The 13,962-nt window shown below is 38.8% G+C and overlaps 1 protein-coding gene across 1 annotated transcript; it reads left to right on the top strand.

Moving 5' to 3' along the window:
* The first annotated feature begins 10,706 nt into the window (after window positions 1-10,706).
* Window positions 10,707-13,855, top strand: LOC124292214 (serine/threonine-protein phosphatase 6 regulatory ankyrin repeat subunit B-like). The gene is made up of 2 exons (XM_046729267.1): window positions 10,707-10,772; window positions 12,077-13,855. Exon 2 carries the CDS (start codon window positions 12,089-12,091, stop codon window positions 13,169-13,171), a length of 1,083 nt encoding a protein of 360 aa, XP_046585223.1. The 5' UTR covers window positions 10,707-10,772; window positions 12,077-12,088; the 3' UTR covers window positions 13,172-13,855.
* Window positions 13,856-13,962: the final 107 nt, after the last annotated feature.

The following is a 13,962-nucleotide window of genomic DNA, read 5'->3' as shown; positions in this document are numbered from 1 at the left end:
AACAATCTCACTTAAAATATGCCATGCTACCATGCTCGACAAACGCTGTTATGTATTGTTATACATGCTACTGTATAGCTACATCTTGTTATACATGCTACTGTATAGCTACATCTTGTTATACATGCTACTGTATATCTACATCTTGTTATACATGCTACTGTATATCTACATCTTGTTATACATGCTACTGTATAGCTACATCTTGTTATACATGCTACTGTATAGCTACATCTTGTTATACATGCTACTGTATATCTACATCTTGTTATACATGCTACTGTATAGCTACATCTTGTTATACATGCTACTGTATAGCTACATCTTGTTATATCTTGCTATACATGCTATGTATAGCTACATCTTGTTATACATGCTACTGTATATCTACATCTTGTTATACATGCTACTGTATATCTACATCTTGTTATACATGCTACTGTATAGCTACATCTTGTTATACATGCTACTGTATAGCTACATCTTGTTATACATGCTACTGTATAGCTACATCTTGTTATACATGCTACTGTATAGCTACATCTTTTATTATACATGCTACTGTATATCTACATCTTGTTATACATGCTACTGTATAGCTACATCTTGTTATACATGCTACTGTATAGCTACATCTTGTTATACATGCTACTGTATAGCTACATCTTGTTATACATGCTACTGTATATCTACATCTTGTTATACATGCTACTGTATAGCTACATCTTGTTATACATGCTACTGTATATCTACATCTTGTTATACATGCTACTGTATATCTACATCTTGTTATACATGCTACTGTATAGCTACATATTGTTATACATGCTACTGTATATCTACATCTTGTTATACATGCTACTGTATAGCTACATCTTGTTATACATGCTACTGTATAGCTACATCTTGTTATACATGCTACTGTATAGCTACATCTTGTTATACATGCTACTGTATAGCTACATCTTGTTATACATGCTACTGTATAGCTACATCTTGTTATACATGCTACTGTATATCTACATCTTGTTATACATGCTACTGTATAGCTACATCTTGTTATACATGCTACTGTATAGCTACATCTTGTTATACATGCTACTGTATAGCTACATCTTGTTATACATGCTACTGTATATCTACATCTTGTTATACATGCTACTGTATAGCTAGCTACATCTTGTTATACATGCTACTGTATAGCTACATCTTGTTATACATGCTACTGTATAGCTACATCTTGTTATACATGCTACTGTATATCTACATCTTGTTATACATGCTACTGTATAGCTACATCTTGTTATACATGCTACTGTATAGCTACATCTTGTTATACATGCTACTGTATAGCTACATCTTGTTATACATGCTACTGTATAGCTACATCTTGTTATACATGCTACTGTATAGCTACATCTTGTTATACATGCTACTGTATAGCTACATCTTGTTATACATGCTACTGTATATAGCTACATCTTGTTATACATGCTACTGTATAGCATCTTGTTATACATGCTACTGTATAGCTACATCTTGTTATACATGCTACTGTATAGCTACATCTTGTTATACATGCTACTGTATAGCTACATCTTGTTATACATGCTACTGTATAGCTACATCTTGTTATACATGCTACTGTATAGCTACATCTTGTTATACATGCTACTGTATAGCTACATCTTGTTATACATGCTACTGTATAGCTACATCTTGTTATACATGCTACTGTATAGCTACATCTTGTTATACATGCTACTGTATAGCTACATCTTGTTATACATGCTACTGTATAGCTACATCTTGTTATACATGCTACTGTATAGCTACATCTTGTTATACATGCTACTGTATAGCTACATCTTGTTATGCTGAAAATGGGAAATGAAAAACTTAAAATAAAAAACAAACAAATCTCTTGAAGGTAGATTGAGTTATGATAAAGTACTTAAAGCATTAAAAAATATGAAAAATGAAAACAGTCCTGTCCCTGATGGATTCACATAGTTTTACGCCGCTTTTAGCAATGTTCCAGCAATATCACATTGAGTTCAAATATGCCTTCGTGGTTCAAGCTGCTGGTGGGGAAACCAAGTAGTTAAAGCGGTCGCTCGTCACGTCGAAGGCCCGGGTTCGATTCCCCACATGGGTACAATGTGTGAAGCCCATTTCTGGTGTCCCCCGCCGTGATATTTCTGGAATATTGCTAAAAGCGGCGTAAAACCATACTCATTCACTCAATATAACAACATTTATGCTTTACAGATGTACTATTAAGAAAATCAAACCAACTGCAAACCTTTACAACAAGAAATATATAGATATTATCAAACAACAAAATTTACAGCATTCTCAAACTGTAAACAAGCAAACTTTCATGCCTTTTGGTCGTCTCTACATATGCTTTTCAGCAACCCCGTGTAATATTTGAGATATAGCATATTTAAATGAAAACATAATCTTGTGTACATCTATATGCACATATATATGCACATATATGCATTGTTGTTTTGAAATGGATGGAAATGTAACCAAAAAGTGGACAAAACAAAAACAAAGCAACAAAAACAAACAAATGTCTTCCTGGACCCGGTTGTATCAAACTTTACTGACGCATAACGTGCCATTTAACGTTCATTAAGTAATGTGTCATTAAATTCTGTTGTACTAACGTTAATGACGTCGTGTTGTCATTAACGCGTCATTAACTTAATGAAGGTTATAATATGGGGTATCACTAGAGGGTCATTAAAACAAACATGGCTGCCAACATTTTGTTTGAACGCACAGGACGCAAAAGAAAAGACCTAATGCATCTTCAGGGTTTAATGTTGATATTAGTTAATGAAGCAATGATACAACCAGATCCTGGTCACGTAAGTCTAATGTACTAAATATAAGAACCGGAAGTACACGAAATATCATTAACAGGTATCAGTCTCATTCAGGCTAGGCACTGCAGCTGCGCCTCATCCTACTGTACTTATTTAGTATTTTCTAGAACTGTACTATGGAAATAGGTTATATTGCTAATAATACACGTCCCTTCTTTTCAAATTGTGTTAGCGATTCTGTACTTATTGAAGAGACATTCAACATATCATGCAATGGTGATCGCTACAATGATTTTCTGTATGTTTTGGTGCAACTTATATGCATGTTGCAGGGGTGAGTAAAAAATAATGACGAGCTGCGGGTGTGTTTGTGAGGTGACGTTTATTCCAACATCATATGAATATATCAATTATTCAATTGATCAGGCAATCACCCTGTAATATAAGAAAGAATGCTATACATAAATCTAAACATGCAACAAGTACAGTTACACATAACTAGTTCATAATAAGTTATTCTTATTACCACTGATGTATAAAACACTACATAATGGTTGTAATTTAACATTCAAATGATCAACTTAAATGATCATAGAGGTGATATTCAAATCACACATAGATAATTACATACATGATAAAAGATAATATGTACATACCCTGTGGGTGACACCGGGGTGTGCCTATATACCCACTCAAGTATTCTGTGTTAATGCATTCCTAAAACAAATAATAAGTACAATATTGTACTATGGCTACATTAATAATGTAGAAAGAAACTTCTTGTTCAACATTACATTCAAACTACCAATCACATCATGCTCTCACACATTCATACATTTAGACACTTCATATTGATAAATTAAAAGATACATTGGCTACTTGATATAAAATATTAATATTTACAACACTTTATATTATTTATAACATATTTAATGGATAGTTGAGATTCTATTTAGGTTAATATAAAGTAAATGTCTAACCTGAGCTGTGCTGAGTGGCTTGTCCTGTGCAGAGTTGTTAGCAGTGTCACTAGAAAGTGTGCAAATGCTATGGAGGAAAGCTGTAGTTATACAATGTTAATCTGATAGGAAGCTGAGGGCTATTGTATTGAAAGCTAGATTGTTGAGGCCCTAAACAGACCAACTGCTTGGATAAGTAACCCAAGCACATAAACTAATGAACACAAAAACAACTTGAAATGATAAACATAAAACTTTATTGCTAAAACTAGAAACACAATCTCCTGTTACATGCACATAAAGGGTACTGGATGATCTTGCTACATACGGGGAAGTGACGTATTTGGTAACAGGAATTTAACTTGATGAGCTTTACGGTGTGAAATTAACAGACCATTTTAGTGTACATTTTACAATGATTTGCTGCTGTTATGTCCACTTTAAGTTATGGGTCCCGATCCACAAAGTGGTTCGTAACGTTACGACCTGTCGTAACTCTATAGTTTATCATAGGATAGCGTATGTCGTAGCGCGATCGTTTTGTGGATCGTGACCCTGAAGACATCTACGTGCGATATATATTTCCCCTCATTTATTCCACACCTAACCACTCTAAACGAATATTGATAAGATCAATCAATCTTTATTTCAGTACTTAAAAGGCCACAGGCCTGTAGTACATTTAAAGTTTACATGAGTAGATAGAAATCATTTATAAATTCTTTTATAAAACATAAAAAAGTTCAACAAATGTAACATTTTTCGATTCAAACGATTTTTGAATTGGGCAATCAATATGCAAAGTAAATGTGAGAATCCACTGACTGAATCCTGGCGCCGTCCTTGAAGCCGTCGGAGGTAGGGTTATTGATTTTTCTGATAGGCAAATTTAATTCTCTTCTGTAAGGATTGAACTGCTCTTTCCAAACTAAAGACGTTATTGATTTCTATATTCCTATCTAAACACATACTTGATTTCATCGCATCATCAACAACAACGTATAAGAAGGTATCATCAGCACAAACTGTAACATCACAGTGTATATCTGTACATATTGTAGACTGTCTCTGTCGACTTTGTCAATTAATCCAAACTGTTGGTGACCCAACACTGAACATTGGGAAACCCCTGCTAATAAAGATTTAGTCTATGACATATTGTTTTAGCTAGGTTAGATAACTATCACACCAATCTCAGAGTAGTCCTTGTATTTACATATTATTTAAGTAAAATTCCTCGATGCCGAGATATATGTTGGGCTTTATAAAGAACGTAAAATCACTTCCAAATTATAGATGCCACGGTTTTGTGAAAACTAAGATCTACACGTCGTGGGTATGCTGCGAAACAGGAATGGCACAATCTGTAGTTTGTCGGAGATTGTAACATGATTTAAACAATATTTTTTATTCAATAAACGAATGGATCGGTAAACAGGCATTGCGCCTATATGAATACCTCTCCGACACAAAAGTAATGCATAATACAAAGTTTATGTATCATCACTGGAAAACACACTCTAAAGTCATAGTAATAAGTAATGGTATAATAGTAGATTAACAATACATGAAGGGAATTAGCTGGAGAAACGTTTTGTCAGGGTAAAATAGTTGTGTACAGAGCTAACAATATTGTGATTAAATTCATCAGAAAATGAATAATGTCCGTATATAACTGATTGTAGATCATAGCAGAAACATCTTGATCGAACTTCAGCAAAATGTGGACATATAAAAAGATAGTGAATGGCATCCTCATAGTGATGTGCCACAATTACAAGTGGAAATATTTTGAAGGAAACGGTCAAATCTATGGGCATTTAGGTCACTACCCCCTAGTCTTATCTTGCGTTGAATAATTTCATTGCATCTTGTACCGGTGTTCTTAATAATGTGATGCACATTGCATGGTAAAGTTCGATCAAACTGTTTCTTAAACAAGGTAACAGAATCAATATTTCTTAAGTTGTCATCCAGCATTTTCCACTCACGCACGCATGATGGAAGAAATGAATTTTTACATGTTCATAGAAACACAACGTCATGCCTTTGGTGACAACAGCAACACAACTCAACCGGTTTTCCATTGACATGTGACATGACGTCAGCAAGACACTGATATTCGATTCGTGCACCGACAAATGTCATATTAACAGCTAGGACAATTCCTGAGACCAATTATTGGCAGAACCGAAGGCGTCTGACGTTGGAACTCATTAGTTCTGAGGTGATGTCACGCCGTTCTAGTGTGAAATATCGACGGATCTGTGCTTAGCAGTGTCGGGTTCAGTGATCTCGGTAAACGCTGCGCGACCCCAGACAGAAGAACTGGGATTGTTCAGCTGTAACTGTAACACCAGGATTCAAAAACACAAAGCATCTCTGGGAATCAGCATTGAATATTTAACACGTTGTACGCAGTTCACATGATATACCCGCAATAAAATAAATGCTGTCTCTTGTTTTACATGCATACATGTAATGTTGAAAATCTTTTGGAATGTATATGTTTGAATGAATTTCAAGATACAGTAGAACATGGATATAGCGAACACGGATATAGCGTACAAACGGATATAGCGAACAAATTTAAAAGTCCCATCAATAGTCCTTTATAATATCATTAAAATTATACGCGAATAACGAACTCGTGAGTAGCGAATTAACGGCTATAGCGAACTGATTTACTACCCCCAAGACCCAATTAACGCCGTGATTAGCGAACTCACTCAGTGTCGGCTCAGCCACTTGGCGGTATACATCAACCTTGTTGGCGGCGAATCAACATTGTTTGATGGTCATTAATTAATTAACAAACAAAAAAAATGTCGTGTTTAAAAGCTTGACTGGTATAAGAAGCAGATTATCTAGATTACTTACGTTGTTAAAACTGGCTTTACCACTAAAATGTAATGTGTTATTTGGCAGTAATGTTCATTGAGTAACAATGTTAGAAGTATAATACATCGTACATAGGATATTCAGTAAGGGGCATTGGTGCTATATTTAGACGGAGATCTGGGATATACTACAACGCTATAGGCCTGTCCAGTGACGTAGAGAACATTATAGAAAGATCTGGAATCTTTTTCTTAGGTAAATAAGGAGAATATTCTCTTACCTCTCATCTGACATTACACCTGAAGTGAGGTAAGGTGAAATTGAGTTTAACGTCGTGCTTGCAATATTTCGCTCATATGACGACGTGCATGCGTGTGTATGTGAGGCTACTTGTACTAGCCCAGAATAAAGCTGGTTTTATAGTGCTAGCTCACTGTTATACCATACCGCAGTGAAGCATGAATACCCCACTCAGACACATTATACTGACTCCGAGTCGACCAGTCCTTGTTCTACCCATTAATGCCGAGCGCCAGGCAGGGACCAACAAGTACCATATTTTAACGTCTTTTGGGATCGACCCCGCGACCATCCGCTCTCTGGGCGGACGCTCTAACCACTACACCACGGAGGTGGTTCACCTGAAGTAATACGAAGTCCAGTAATTGTGTGGAGACCATTCTTACCTGCTTGATCAGTCTTGGCCTAATTTTGGAAACTTGACCATTGTCGCCGTGAGGTGAACATCGCCATCATAATCGTTATTGCTCATAAAGTATGTATTATACTGCTTCTGGAGATACACTGCCACTGTATTGTGTACTGCCACGGTAACACGAGTGACCAGTGATTTTGGCTTAAAGCAATATCCCAGCAACATCACGGCGGGGGACACCAGAACTGGGCTTCACACATTGTACCCATGTTGGGAATCGAACCTGGGACTTCGGCGTGACGAGCGAACGCTTTAACCACTAGGCTACCCCACCGCCCCACCACGGTATTACATTTGTAGCGGTTTGTATTGATTCGTAAACTTAGTTGATTTTAGACTACACTAGTTAATTACATCCCGTCTGTTGGTTGTTTCAGGGTTTCACATGACGTGTGTAGCGGACTGGTTTCCGGTTAGCTACGGTATTAGTTTCAACGTGGGAATTAACGCATAACATATGTAAGACCAAACCCCATGGTAGAAGGAATGGTTTCTTATACAAATATAAATAGGACAAGAAAAGAAACAGAGTGATGAATGTTTCAGTGTATATGCGTGTACCCCCAAGACCAAGCGGCCTCGCCAGAAAGGTGCCTTTCACATCAGTGGACATATAGATCACTTCAATCGAATCTGAGACGAGAAAGTGCAATGTGACCTAAATTTATCTCCAAACTTATAATTTGTATTGTTTGAATGATTCACCGGCAATTTCATTAACAACTTCATCGGATAAATCTTACTGGGTAAAAACGAGTTCGTTCAGTAATAAATTATCCTACATCTCGGTCTCCAATATTGGACTGTCTCTCAATCAAAAGCTACTGTCATTTAAGACATTTGGAGGTACAATGTGAGATGGGCATTCAGGCGATGATTTTACAGAAAAGGGCTAGTTTTAAGTAGCATGTTTTATTTGGGATGACACTTTCTTAGTAAAGTACAGATTCTAGTACTTTGACGGTTGAGTTCCATCCGGGATTCGAGCCTGAACTTTCAGAGTAAGGCACCTAATCGTCAGCACACAAAGTCAGCAGTCTGAACCCGCCCAGCCAGCCGCCACGTAATCCCAAATATAACATATGTTACATTTGACCATTTTCTAAAAAGCATTTTTTGTGTATTCATGCGGTGTTTGGGAGTAGGTTAACAGCTCCTCATAGGCCTAGACAGTGAAGACAGTGCTTCGACCACACCCGTTTTGTGCGGACATATCGTAAGCCATTGGTGACAAGATCGTTTAGTTGAGGATCAAAGTCGGGTTTCAATCGATTTGCAGAAATAACAATAAAGAATTGGTAGGTGTGACTGGTGATCGATAGGCCAACCATCCATGATTATGTTTACATTAAGTACCATGCACTAGCGTTCGGCAAAGCAGGCGGGTGGGGTGCAACGAAGTGTTCGGCCTTGTCATGATGTATTGTACTCAACATGAAGCATTTCGAGTCGGGGGTCATCTACAAAAAAATAATTTAACTTTAATCCTCGCAAAAACACGAGGGCCTGTGACTCCAACGTGTTGCGTGATTATTGTATTCGTATATCACTGAATGTTCGTAAGACTATGCTCTTGGCTAGGAATGTGTATGTACATTCGTTGCTACATTGATATAGGTGTCGCGGCATACTTATGCATACAGACCCGTGCCAGTTATATTCGGACACTTGACGTCATTTCCATAGACTTACATGTTATTTCAGCGTAACATAAATAGTTTTTTATGAAGTGAGTTTAGGATAGATCTTTGTACAATTTGACAGGCAAATTTGAAATCATATCTGCTCTGCGCACATAATTTCAGTTCAGTTGTCCGACCACTATTTAACTAATGACATCACATTTATCAACTTACGTATAGTTCCACAATGCACAATCACATAGGCCGCCATGATAAAGGAGTTCACGGCACTGTACATATGTTGATTAAATCGTTGCCATTCGATAAATAAGCAACGGAAATTTAACAGAAATTATGTGATTGTAGGTAAGATGATTCCTCACAAATGTGCAAAATTTGACTTGGATCATACGAAAATTAAATTCATGAAAATTATTTATGCTACACTAAATTAACATGTAAGTCTATGGAAGTTACGTCATGTGTCTGAATATAACTGGCACGGGTCTGTATATGTATTTGTACAGAACAGTACACTTCTCTTGCACAACAGAGGATGGAAATTGAGGGATAAGGTCAGGTTTATGGTTTATATTTGCATTGAATATAACAATCCTACCAATAAGTAACACTGAAGCGATCTTGTCAGGCGCAAAACAGTCTTTCCCGATGACGTTTCGTCAAAGTGAGGCGCAATTGATGAAACAGCTCAAGGTCGTCTGCTCGCCAGAAGCTGGTTACTGCCCGACAGGGGCGGTGGGGTAGCCTAATGGTTAAAGCGTTGGCTCGTCACGCCGAAGACCCGGGTTCGAATACCCACATGGGTACAATGTGTGAAGCCCATTTCTGGTGTCCCCCGCCGTGATGTTGCTGGAATATTGCTAAAAGCGGCGTAAAACCAAACTCAGTCAGTACTGCCAGACGACTTACGTTCCTAGCAGACGATTGACTGAATAAGAGTTGTGTTGCTTATCCACACAGAAAAACCTGTAAAGTTGAACAGGCTAAACCAAAAATCGCACTCAGAATTTGAAATTGTTTAGGGACACCTATCTGTGTTACCAGTTACGAAGTCTGAGGCGACTGTGTCATCCTTTCAACATGTCCACCTTCAGATGACACACTCTCTCACACACACACTGCTCGTCATACATAGTATGTATCATTGAAATGATAACACAATTTGGCTTTTTGTTGAAATCGTTATTGTTTAACAGGGTCCATGCTTGGAAAAAGACTTATTACAGATTACAAGTGTAACTCAGACATTCACATCAAATCCTAAAACGCTTTTATCAGTTTGTTGCCAGTTACTTTTTTTTAAGTTAATAATAATAATTAAATGGCTGCCATCTCCAAATGATGTGATGGGCGTAGTTATATACGTTGTCATAGTATCCATTAGTTTATAACTTACATTCAGCAATTAGTCTGACTGTGTAATACGCGAACCTGGGGCAGTCAGGACACGTTTATATTACGTGATTAGATAAATAATGAGTTCATGTGCACTAAAGTATTCTCCACTCTGGAAAATAAGTATCCTCCATTGCAAGCGGGCTTCGTTAATGCGAACAGGTACTGTGGAAATTTTGTTAAAACTTACAGACACTCTCTCAGGAAAGCTGTATCCTTCCCCGTTAAAACACCTGTGTCCAATACCTCAGCACAACATTCAATAGTTGAAGCGCTCATAAAATACACCTAACAACCAAATCAATAGAAAAGAAAACACGGAAGTACACAAGGTCGGTTCATCTGTAGATCTACATAGCGTGTGGAGGTTGGTACTCGGGTAGGTAGAAGCACCGTTTGAACAACTGCCATTCACACTATCACGTGTCTGTACAATACTTAGCATTTACACTGGAACCTCCTAGTGTGAAATTTAGGAGGAATCGACTAAAATTCAATGCTGAAAATGTATACAATATATCGACAGAGAACCAAGGAAGGGAGTTAACTCTAATGTTTACTGGAAACATTCAACGCGTGAAATATGGTTTCCCCAGTCTTTGGGCAAATTTAGGAAAACTGTGATCGGTGACATGTTTCTCACGCAAATAGATGCAGATACATTGATGCGTGACCAGGCTGACAAAACCCTGTTCTCGTTACACGAACTCAAAGCACCGTGGTCTCTCATTCTGTAGGGAGACACGCAACATCTGTCATCATACAAAACTACATGCTGCTGTGGATTTCAGTGGTGCGTGGTTGACTGTTATGGCTAGAAACAGACATAATACCATAACCAGGTCATGAAGGTATACGTACTGACAATAGTATACTTTCCCATACTGCAGAGGGTCAATCCCTGGGGGGTTACTGTCGCTGAAACACAAACACATCCAGTGAAGGGGCCCCGTGTTGCAGGCCACTAGAGACATCAGTAAGACCCCGTTGTTACGGTAGATATTGTCATTAAAACACAAAGCCCTTAGAGAGACCTTGTGAACTCACTGACTGTCTCTTTAGGTCCATGAACTTAGTTTATGTCAATAAACATGGTGGAGTTATCCAGTTTGAAATACTCCCGAGTATTTTGTTTTTTACGTCCACACCACGTTATTGGCACTTTCATCAGTGTTAATCTCTCATAAACCTGTGGTTGGTAGCAAGAGAAACTATCAACGCTTCCGTCTGTTTATAATTAATTATTTCTCGGATTTGGATTATATATATGTGTCATCGTGAGGTGGTAGCCGTATTTAGCGGAACTATGCTCGTGATGTCAGTCAGTTATTACCGGCTTAAAACAGCGAAAACGCGCGCATACACCTTGGTTTGAGGAATGGTTTTCACCAGGCGTTCAGTTACAGTTATGTTCAGTCTGATATCTGCAACACTATCGACGCCTGCTAACGCAACCTTGTACTTAGAGATTTCGTTCGTCATTCTGCTAGTCCGGGTTCGATTCCCAACATGGGTACATAATATGACGCATATTTTTGTAACTCCGCCGGGATATAAACAGTATGGCGGCGTAAAACAATACTCACTCATTCATAAACATTCGTTCGTTCCTATCTTTGGTTCTTTAGGCTTCTGCCACAGAGTAATTCAGGCTTAGTATAACATGCATTTTATTACTTTTAGTGTCGGTTGATCATGGCGAGAAGGATGACGAGAGGAAAGGCAGATGTGTCTGTGGAGAGAAACTGGGAAATTCTGACTGAATCAGTGACCACAAAGGACATCAGAGTTGTCAGAGAATGGTTCAAACACAATACAAGTCTGCATGGTCGGGGTAGTGAGTTCCCCGAACATCTTCGAGACCCTGTGTTCGTTGCTGTTGGAGATGGAAGCAAGGCTATATTTACTCTACTATTGCGTCATGGTTTCCAGGTCAACAGACTGACACGCGGCAAACGACGGAATCTGCGACCCGTCCACATAGCAGCGAAATGTGGACAACTGGAGATGTTGATGACGTTGTTGAGTGACCACGATGTGCCTGTAGACACGGAGGACTCCTGCCACCGGACTCCTTTCGCGTATGCTGTCGAGGGCAACCACACAGACGTTGTGCAGTACTTGCTGTCTCAAGGAGCGGACTGTGACAGGCCGAGCCCCTTCTTGTCGCCCTTGGTGTCAGCGGTGAATGGCAACAAGCTGAGTCTGGTAACAGTCTTGACACAGCATGGCGCCAACGTCAACTGCAGAGTTAGTGAGGATGGCTGTCTGTTAAATAAATGCGCGCGTTTAAACTACGTCGATATGATGCAAATACTTTACAACAATGGAGCAAGAGTCGACATACGTGATAAAAATAAAGGATTCGGCATTTTACACTTTGCCTTACACAAGCCCGTTAATATGAAAGTGCTGAAGTTCCTTATTAAGGTCAACGCGCCTCTAAATCAGGTGTGTTCGGAGGGGCGTTCAGCTCTCCTGGGAATGTTAAGTAGCAAGGACAAATTGTTCCACCCTTCCAGATACATACGTCTTCTAGTTGAAGCAGGGTATAATGTGACCCGCAGCGAGTACGATGCCGCCTGTAATGTCCATACTGACTGTGAATCACTTCAGTTGGAACTCCAGAACTATCTGTCCAGTACCTGGTCACTTCAACAGCTGGCTTGTTTCAAGGTTCGTCACATTCTAGGCGCGGATCTGCCAAAGCGCGTCCATGATCTCCCTTTACCAGAGCAGGTGAAGGAGTACGTCCAGCTCAAGCACCTCACAGACTGAGATTATTACGTCGTATAAAGTGCGTATAGTTTTACGCCGCTTTTCTCAATACCTCTGCCGAGTATAACGGGCTCCACAATGCCACATGAAGGGAATCGACCCAAGAGTTGGTTCAGCGTGACGAGCAACAGCTCCACCACAAATCCGAACATTTCAGTGGTCAACCTGTTTCAATATTTAAATCAGCTGAACCGCTGACAGTTTTAGAGCTATCATCTGTTTGTGTCTTTTCCGTATTTCATAAACCTCTTATGCCTGATGACACACAAAAACAATGATACGTATTCAGAGTATTCGAGTGAGTGAGTGAGTGGGTTTTACGCCGCTTTTAGCAATATTCCAGCAATATCACGGCTGGGGACACCAGAAATTGGCTTCACACAATGTATCCATGTGGGGAATCGAACCCGGGTCTTCGACGTGACGAGCGAACGCTTTAACCACTAGGCTACCCCACCGCCCCTTCAGAATATTGGAAACCTGAACTATCCCAAAAGGACTAAATGCACCATGGGTTCCATTCAAGCAGGTTGCTTGTCAGACAGCAAACCATCATTATGTCTGTTTAATTTCTTCACGCAACCGTAATTCCTTCACAACTCAAACTCACGGATGACATCAAGGATGTGTTTGCCAATAACAGTATGTCAATAACGGAGTTTGTGAGTCAATAAAAACTTCCTTTACTCTCCAAGATATCATAAAAACTATGATAATGCACCTTCAACCAATTAACCAATTAAAGGAATTGTTTTTTGAAGTTATCGATATGTTTGTAAAGATACAATAAT

Source organism: Haliotis rubra, unplaced genomic scaffold, assembly GCF_003918875.1.
Source record: "Haliotis rubra isolate DU_JTF1 unplaced genomic scaffold, ASM391887v1 Scf51, whole genome shotgun sequence".
NCBI lineage: Eukaryota > Metazoa > Mollusca > Gastropoda > Lepetellida > Haliotidae > Haliotis > Haliotis rubra.
The sequence above is the reverse complement of the archived record's forward strand: the minus strand, read 5'-3'. Positions and strand labels throughout refer to the sequence as shown.